Consider the following 9,997-nt stretch of genomic DNA (forward strand, 5'->3'; position numbering starts at 1 on the left):
GCACAAAACTCCGAAGTAGCAACGTTTCAAAGCTAGACTTTGCATGCATGAGAATTTGTTTGATGGGAGTCCTAGAATGGTTTTAGTACCTTCAAATTCCAAGAAGTCTACTATTCTTCAGAAATTAACAACACCTAGGCCCAAAAATTCCTTGAAATATCTGGCCCTGGCAATCAAGCTGCCATTTTTCCAAATAAAACTTTAGTGTCCCATCACCAGTAACAGGGGAACATCAAGAATCCATACTCAGAGGGGCTTAAATTTTAAAAACATGCTCGTAATAAGAGATGAAACCAAAACAGCATGCATACTTGTAACAAACAAGACCTGCAAGAAGCAGAGCATCACTTCACAAATACATTTATAGCAATAGATCAGACTTCGACAAGACACAGAGCATGCATACTGCCATTGATGCAATTGACAAACCACTAGGCCTCAAACCTTTTAGAAACCAGGAGTAGAACAATCAATTAGGCCTCCCTCATCATCATGACACAAGGCATCTCGCGATGGTGAGTAAAAACTTTTGGCTTGAATAAAGAATAAATCAAGTAAGCGGCGTTAAAACGAAGGACCGAGAGGTAGGGAAGCCCTTGATCATTGTCCATGTAGCTATGTCAATCTCTTTCATAGAACTCGCTCAAACATTGAACATAGTGGACAAGGCTGGTCTGGGACTTACACCTCTTGCATTTCCCCTATCGAGTGGCACCGTAGTCAGCTGCCCCCTTACTGTCTTACCCTGTACACCTTGGTCATAACCTGCCCCCATAAGGTTGATATTGGAAGTAGATGTACTCTCCATCAACAGCCACCCAAACTAAACATTTTAACATAAGACCTTTCTGTCTTCGGCATTCATTGTGACATACACGGGCAAAGCTGTCCTGTTCCTCTTTAACCTCCCAACTCATTTTGGATCGATTAACTTCAAGTGGCAGTTACACTGGTTAGACAAGATCTCTTCTCACGGCCTTGCAATAACACCTCCTCCACCGGTGCTTTCCTCTTCAAGATAGGAACATCTACATCTTGTTGTCCTCCACAATGGCGTACATGACCTCTTAGTCTTTTCACGTCCGCAAGCTGCACAGGCTTTAAGAGAAACTCCTCCGCCCCTTCGGCTAGGCAGCTGATGAACAAATACAGGGAACATTCAGAATCACCAATACATTCGAGTCTAAAACACAGGCACACCTTCACATAACTGAATATGCTTGAATACTCACAGGCAACATAGTCAGGGTACAATAAACAATCAGACTTGTAACAACCATGTCCAATACACATCACTACTAAGTACCATATTGCTTAATACTCAAGGAAAAATTATTGGTCACAATCAAAACATATGGGCAGATGAACTCATACGAACCAGATAAATGAACTCACCTGCTGATCCGAGTGGGCACATTCTCTGAAGACATAATCACAACTGGAATCTCTTTCAATGCAGACGTGCCCTGCCCAAGTCAAAACTGAATTAAGGACAATGCGCAAAAGCTAATCAAAGCCCCCATCCACTGCAACATGCAATAGCATTAGAGAAACTTACTTTTATCTTCTTCAGCAGATCATATCCAGTCATACCAGGCATGCAATAGTCTGTGATGACAAGATTAAACTGAAACGCCTGCAAAATATGGGAAGTATAAGTACCACACTCACAATCACATCTAGATCATTGCTGGCCAATCAAACAAGCACAAGAAAAGCACTTGTTTACATGATTAGATGTCAGCTGAGAATGTAACAGGGCTTACATTCAAACTCACAGAACCAAGAGCCTCAGCGATACCCAGAATCTCTAAAGCCCGTATACCACTATCCACAGTAGTAACTGCATGACATCATCATTATAACAACAAAAGTCAGCCGAAACATTTTCTCTTGAGCGAGATCTTTGAGTGCAAATCTAGGTGATGGGAAGAACTGTGAATACAAAATGCTACATTGGCAATGGACCAGACAGACGCTAACCCTGAAAGGATAAAAAAACCCTAAAATGAATGATTCTCCTCCCTACTGGGAAATGCCACAAATGGTATAACATGATCTACGCACATATATAATGTCCTATCACGAACATTAGCAAACAAAATCAGGGCAACACACTGCGAGATTCGCTAGCCCATATGGATGAGAGACGTGAGTATGCCACACATCTAGGTCATTATGATGGGAACCATACCTTTGTAAGCTGAGGTTTTCAGTAGTCTTTCAATAACTCTTCTGTCAATGAGGCTGTCGTCCACAGCAAGTACATGCACTTCTGCAGGCTCTGCATCTAGACTTGGGGAGGCGCTCTTGAGCACTTCAGAAGTCTTGAGCTCTTGAGCCTCCTTGATCACCATCGTTGAGGGAAGCAGTAGAAGCCTCACCTGTATGTACTTCTGCTTTATGCTTGTAAAACTTTTTACAAAGGAAGGCAGAAATGGGCTGTGGAGAGAGGCCTCCCCACCTAACTTCAAGTTCTTGGGGGAAGGTAATGGCTTCTCCTGATGCTGCCAAACGGCAAAATCCTAACCTGCCCCTTTATAAACGCAAAAATTGATAGTGCCCGACAGCAGACAAATGGGTGGCGAGGGGAGGCACAACGGTAGAATCCTGCCTCTCTGCCCACTCAATGGAAGCTCGAAATGACCATGTACAGAAAACTTGCAGTTGGTGCCCGAGAGCAAAAAAGTAACGAAAACAATGAAAGGCCCAACAACATAAAAGGAGCAGATGAATCTGGTGGGAGGGAAGGAGGCAGCCAGCAGCAAGAAGGGGAAAATGGGCAGGTGAAAGAAGAAGGTGAAAATGATGGTGGGAGCCGGGGAGGGTGGAGTGAGTGGAGGGTACCTACAACTAGTTTCGCTTAAGAAGAAGTGGTGGGCGATTCAATTGATCTGGTTGCAGAGAAGCGTAAATAGCAGAAGAGGAGGCGATGGGTGTAGAGTATATACCCACCTCTCTACCCAGAACACCACGCCTCTACGCTTTGGGTGAAAGAAAAAGCCTTTCGGGCTGAAGCAGAATCCCCCGAAAAGGAGAGGAAATCAAGAGAAAATCGTATGTCCCCGTCCCGGAAATGTGAAAATTCAATGAATAATTTAAATACGAAAAGAAGAAAGCTACATTATCATTTACTGCAAAAGCTATAAGAAAATCCAAATTCTTTTGATGATTGTTTTTTAATCAAAGAAATTGGCGTATATCTCAATTTAGAGTCAAAAGCAGAAAAATATGATATCAACAAGACCAGGAAAATTATTTTATTTAGAATTCGTTTTCTTGTATGGTTTAATTATATAATATTTGTGGCGAAAATGACACGTTTGACGGTCAAACTGGCAGAACCGGTCAAGCGTGCCAAGGAGAACGTACAAGGGAACTACATGGAGACCGGGGGGGCAGGTGGCGCGTGCGGGGCTGCCGTCCAAGACCGGGTCTAGCCGGTGGCCCAAGATCTTGGTCTGGGCCCCTGCAGATCCATTGGAATGGCCAGTGGCCGCTAGTGTTCCCAAATTTGGGGGCGTGGCCGCTATATTTAGCAGGGCCACTTAAATTTGAGATAGTGTTGTGTTCCTAATGTAGCTACTATCGCGGCCCGCGGGGCCGACTCACATTTCTATGATCTTCCCCTTCAAGATCTGCTGCCGTCATCTTCCCCCTTCCACAGAATTCTCAATAAAGGCCTTCACTTTAACTATGCTTTAATTGTACTGTCCTCGTTAATCCACTTCTAAGATGCCACTCCCATAGGCCCTGCAGATTGGAGCCTGGAGGGCTCTTTAGCAAGTGGTGGGCATTCGTAGATGCCCGTACTCCACAAACCATGTCATGTCCATTCGTAGATGTCGGAAAAATCATGTATTTGAATAAAAAGAACTAGTGAAAAGGAGATTTTATGAGCTAGGAGATTCCAACATCAAAAACTCGAAAACACAAAGCATCACTTCGATTTCTTTTATTTATTTTTTTGAGAAAAGTGGAATTTGAACTAAAGAAAGCAGTAAAAAATATACAAGATCCCTCTGGAAGGGGGAGGGATGGCCCCAAAACTAGGACATCACGCTAACAGATCTCTCATCTTGAACCTAGTAGCGTGGAAGAATTTAGGAAATACATGTTTCCATTTCTACCACCTAAAATTACATTGAATATCCATAGGGGAAAATCCATTAACATAGGCCTCAGAGATCATGTTACATAATTTTCTAACTGATGTTTGAAGCTCGAACTTCAAAAGCCAGAGGGGGAGAGAATTAGAGTGGTTGAAGACAACATTCCTCTGGAGCTGAATATGACCTCTCCAAACATTCCACCATGGTACGTCCAAACCTTTGCTATTGCCCATCGATAAGTCTTGAAAGTCAAGAATCCTTCCACTAGATGCAGGACTATATATTGACAAACGTTAATGATTGGCTGATATTTACAATTGAACCAAATGTGTTTACAATCCTCAGTGTGAGTATAACACCTGGAGCACTACCATTACTGATTCCAGCTTTAACAGCTATGTCCCCATACCATATACCATGATGAATGATAAGCCACATCAGGACACTATGCTTGTTGGCATGTGGGTAGGCCCACAAACATCTGAACATGTAAGTCCACAGTCTGCAACTCCAATTTAACCTCCACTTTTGGTTGAGTATTTCTTGAGAGAATCCTCAACAATTCCCTTAGGTTTAAACTGCTTGAAAAATTTTGTAGCTACATGAGAAGAGAGACTGGCTATCTGATTAGATCTGGCAAGAGTCTTTGGGTGGGACATATATTGCTTTACTCTCTCTAAGCACCAAGCAACATTAGATGAAGATATGGAGAACTCTTCCTGTAGAGATTGACAGGACTTTAGCTTCCTATGCAAAATTACATCACCCCATACTGTAATTCCCGTCTTGAAGCAACTGTGAGATTTTCTACAAAGCCCTTTCTTAACTTGGGCTACAAAAACACCAAACCAGAAGGAGTCAAGAAGGAAAGAAGCATGGTTAGTTAGAAATTCTTTGGAAGGTTTCAATGACTGTTGCCATGCACTCCACATCCTGTAGACCAATTTTGAACCATATGGGATAAAAAAAGCAAGAGAAATCAATAGGTCCATGAATGTTAGCCTTGTCCATGCCTTGTACTTTTGAAGTTTAAACTTGGAAGTATCCCTTTTTATAAGAGCTGCCCAGTAATCATTAGAGGTTGATGATCTGAGTATCCATTTAGCTGCAACCCTGGTGGAAATGTGTTCCAAGTTGAGGATGCCTAGACCCCCCTTCTCTTTAGGAAGACAACAAGTGTCTCAAGCTACTCCTAGAAATTTTCCTTCGCTCCATTTCCCCACCCCATAGGAAGTTTCTTGAAAGGAAATGATCGGTTGCATCTGATACTTTGCTAGCATCCAACAAGACAAGAAATAGATTAGAGAAGGGAGCAAATAGTGATTGAGAATGAATGTCCTTGTAGAAACGGATGCTTGATGAGACTGCCATCTTATGATCTTTTGTTGGTATCTGTTCACGACCCATTCCCACCTCTGCTTAAATGTAATCTTGAAGCCCATGGGAATGCCAAGTAATCTAAAGACCTGACCATCTGCAATTTGTTGGCAGCCATCTTATGATATTTTGTTGGAATTTGTTCACGGCCCAATCCCACCTCTGCTTAAAGGTAACCTTGAAGCCCATGGGGATGCCAAGTAATCTGAAGACCTAACCATCTACAAGTAATTTGAAGATCTGACTATCTACAATTTGCTGGCAGCCATAGTTGGTGATTACTTGGGAAACTTGACCATTAGAGGATTTGACTGCACTCTTAGAGTGATTAATAAGAGATCCACTTTCTTTATAGAAAATGTAAAGACTTTTGGGGTAAAAGCATTGCACCTTTGCCCGGAACCGGACGTCCGGTGTTTGGATGCCTACTATATGTACAAACATGTTTCTTATTCTTCATATACAGAAAGAATAAAGAGCTCCTCACCACATTCTTGGAGGTTGTTCCACCCACATTGTGTGTCTTCTACTCTTCTCCTCCCTCGCACTCCACACGCACCGTGCATCGCTTTCGCACCCCCAGCACTCTCACAAGTGGTATTAGAGCTTTGGTTTTGACCGTGTGTACTGTGATGATCGGGTCGATGGCTTTGCAATGACAAGCATATTTACAACAGTAGATTCAGAGAGAAGGCAGAAGGGAGCAGCTTGGCAACGTGTGTGCATCACAGGTTTGTGAGCGGTTTTGCTCGTGTACACGGAAGCTTCTACGTCGGCATTGTGTGCACACAGATTGCAGTACAAGAGAAGTCCACATTGTAGACCTGAGCTTAGGCATGTATATTCAACTTGTATAGAGCTTGTGTAGCAATCCATTGCTGAATTTTGCAGAGAAGAAGAAGGAGCAAGAAGTGTTTCCGCTCGTTTTTGTTGTTTTCGGCTGCTCTCGAAACAATATATTTTGCATATCTCCGTCATACGGAGTTGTATAGATATGATGTTGGAAATAGGGTTGCAGAGAAACGCACACAGTTTGGAGAAGAGGAAGGAAGCTCAAGGCACACAATAGAGAGTGTGTTTCTTAGTATGCAATGGAAAGATAGATAGCCCTAGAGTGATGGGCGTATATACAATGCTCGGGGGGGAAAACCTCCTAAAGAGGGAAAAAATGCCCCGGTGGTCCTAGTGTGTTCACACACATCACTACCACGTGTATATGGTAACAAATAACCCCTGGAGTGATGCGGTGAACGAGAGCTGGCACATGAGTAAAGGGAAGGGCCATGCCCTGAGGACATGATCAGTCCACAAAGGGGAGTAAGCCCGAAGCTTTGCGGAAAGCTTCAAGCTTCTCACGAGACAATGCCTTTGTGAAAAGGTTTGCAAGGTTGTCCTGTGTTGGCACATAAGCCAAGCTGATCCCTCCTGCTGAGAGCCTCTCCCTGACATAGTGGTAATGCACCTCAATGTGCTTTGTGCGAGCATGAAAAACTAGGTTCCTCGCAACTGCCAATGCGCTCTGACTGTCAGTGTAGATAGTGTTGGCAGTGTCCTGTCCAACACCCAAATCAGCCATAAGGCGTCTGAGCCATACACACTCAACCGTAGCTGTGAAGATAGTGTACTCAGCCTCACAACTCGAAGTGGCCACAGTAGGTTGCTTCTTGCTCAACCATGATATACATGAATTGCCAAGCATGAAACAAAAACCACTTGCGTGTCAAAACAACCAGCCCAATCTGAGTCCGAAAAAGCATGTAAGTCTGGCGGCAATGATCCCCCCTTGGGATAAACAAGCCAAGATGTAAAGTGCCACTAAGGTAGCGAAAAATCCTCTTGACAACCTGCCAATGCTTAGACCCTGGGCTATGCATAAATCTGTTGACATGTGAGACTCCAAACTGAATGGCCTCATGTTGCATACATAAATGAGGCAGCCAACAGCAATTTGGTAAAGAGTGACATTAGCAGGATTGCCAGCATCATGTAGACTCAACTTCAAACCTGTTTCCATGGGAGTGGCAATAGGTTTGCATTCCTCAAGTACAAAATTACATAGCAATGTTTCTATGTAGCTTTTTTCACACAAGGCAATACCACCATCACAGTGCTTAAACTGTATAACCAAGTAATGATGCAACAGTCCCAAATCTTTCATCTTGAAAGTAGCATTCAAATCATCCTTAAATTCAGCAATATGTCTCTCATTTGGTCCAGTGATCAGCAAATCATTGACATAAAGAACCACAATGAGAAGTACATCACCCTCACGCTTTACATAGAATGTGCTTTCTGTTGGACTGTTATGAAAGCCTCGTTTAACCAAATGAGTGTCAACTTTCTCATACCAAGCACGAGGAGATTGCTTCAACCCATACAAAGCCTTCTTACATCTGCACACTTTGTCCTCTTGTCCTTTTATGACAAAACCGCGAGGTTGCGTTACATAAACTTCCTCAGATATGTCACCATTCAAGAAAGCAGTAACAATGTCTGATTGATGTACATCCCAACCAAAAGGAGCTGCCAATGCACATAGAAAACGCACGTAGTAGTCATACGACAAGTGGGAGAAAAAGTCTCTTCATAGTCTATGCCTTTTTGCTATGCATAACCCTTTGCAACAAGTCAAGCCTTATGGCAATCGATCTCACCATCCGGCTTGCGTTTCAACTTGTAAACCCACTTCGTGCCAATGGCCTTTTTGCCAGGAGGCAAATCACATAAAGTCCATGTGTCATTTTCTATAAGTGCATCATATTCTGATTGCATGGTAGCCATCCAATTTTTTGAATTCTGTGGTTCATCAAAAGACAGAGGCTCCTCAACATCATGTAAGCTAGACGCAGCCAAAGCATAACAAGGTGATGCATAAGATGCATGGCGAGAGCCTGAACAAGTACGACTAGACAAAGGTGCATCCAATTTACTGTCACGCAAAGTGTGCACCATGCATCCATTTTGGCATACCTCTAGCCTGCTCATTTTCAACCCTTTCCTCATCAAGTACATCATGTATATCTGCAGCAGTAATAGGCTGATCTATAACATTTTCAGAAACCCCCATAGGTTGTACATTTGCCTCATTGGAACTTACATTCGTATTTCCACCACTGAAAAGAGGCAACAAAGTGTCATAAATGTCATGTGAGCTTACATTACTGTCTTTAGTACATGACAGCAAGGGTTGAACAGAATCTTCCACAAACACTACATCCCGTGAAACCAGAATACGCTTTGTTTGCGGATGATATAACCTGTAACCTTTGTTTTCAGCGCTATAACAAACAAAAATACATTTGACAGCCTTATCATCCAATTTTATGCGCTGTGTTTTGGTACCAAAGCATATGCCAAACAACCAAAAACACGCATGTGCTCAATAGAAGGCTTTCTATCATGCCATGCTTCATATGGAGGAATAGATTGCAAAGCCTTCGTAGGACACCTATTAAGTACATAAGTGGCACACATGATGGCCTCAAGCCAAAAAGAATGCGGCAAAGCTTGACTTTTGACCATACATCGTGCCATTTCCGTCAGTGACCTGTTTTTCCTCTCAGCAACACCATTTTGCTGAGGTGTATAAGGCACTGTACATTGGTGTTTTATCCCATGACTAGCCAGAAATGCATTAAATTCATGAGACATATACTCCCCCCCTTGATCGGAATGGAGGGTGCCCATAGTACATTTCGAGACATTTTCAACCATAGCCAAAAATTGTTTGAAGCACATAAAAACTTCAGACTTCGCTTTAAGCGGAAATACCCATGCATGCCTGGAGTAATCATCAATGAAAGTCACGAAGTAAAGGTAATTTCCCAAGGATGGAGTTTGCATGGGCCCACAAACATCACTATGCACAAGCTGCAACCTGCATGTGGCCTGAACTAAACCATCCTTTGGAAACTTAGAACGCTGCATCTTACCCAAAATACAGCAAACTGGCAAAATTCAGAGACCAAAACATGCATGCCAAAGTTTTGCATTTGAAATAGCCCTTGAATCTGCAACAGCATTTGCAAAATTTTGTCCACACTTGTCATACAAAGTGAGCTGATACAGCCCACGGCACAAAAGGCCAGATGCAACAATTTCATCACCAAAACTGAGATCACGAACTGTACATCTGTCATCCACAAATTTGACTACAAGTCCAAGTCTAGCAAGTGTGGATACAGACAAGAGATTCTTCTTGATCCCAGGTACATAAAGTGCATCAACAAGTGTGAAGAAACTGCCATTAGCAGCAGTAAGCACAATATTTCCAACTCCCTGAACTGGATAAGAGGCATTGTTGGCACAAGTGACTGAATTCCCATGAGGGACAGACTCGAGAGAGGTGAACAATTCACGATGTGAGGTAATGTGCTTTGTAGCACCACTGTCAAAATACCACACATGTGAATCTGCAACAACTGACAAGCATGCATCATGGACAGTAGGATTGTAAGTGCACTCTGCACTAAAAGCCCATTTTGCATCGACATCAACATCATAGTCTC

General features: G+C 42.9%; 1 protein-coding gene across 1 annotated transcript; it reads right to left on the minus strand.

Annotated features, from left to right (window-relative positions):
- Positions 1–432: 432 nt before the first annotated feature.
- On the minus strand, positions 433–2,995 carry LOC147440084 (two-component response regulator ORR3-like). Its single transcript, XM_086485756.1, has 5 exons — positions 2,195–2,995; positions 1,767–1,843; positions 1,559–1,636; positions 1,396–1,466; positions 433–1,135 (listed from the first exon to the last, which is right to left on the minus strand). The coding sequence occupies exons 1-5, from the start codon at positions 2,355–2,357 to the stop codon at positions 934–936; spliced, it is 591 nt and encodes a 196-aa protein (XP_086341882.1). The 5' UTR covers positions 2,358–2,995; the 3' UTR covers positions 433–933.
- Between the last annotated feature and the right edge of the window lie 7,002 nt (positions 2,996–9,997).

This window comes from Adiantum capillus-veneris, chromosome 16 (assembly GCF_014529385.1).
Source record: "Adiantum capillus-veneris isolate H3 chromosome 16, ASM1452938v2, whole genome shotgun sequence".
NCBI lineage: Eukaryota > Viridiplantae > Streptophyta > Polypodiopsida > Polypodiales > Pteridaceae > Adiantum > Adiantum capillus-veneris.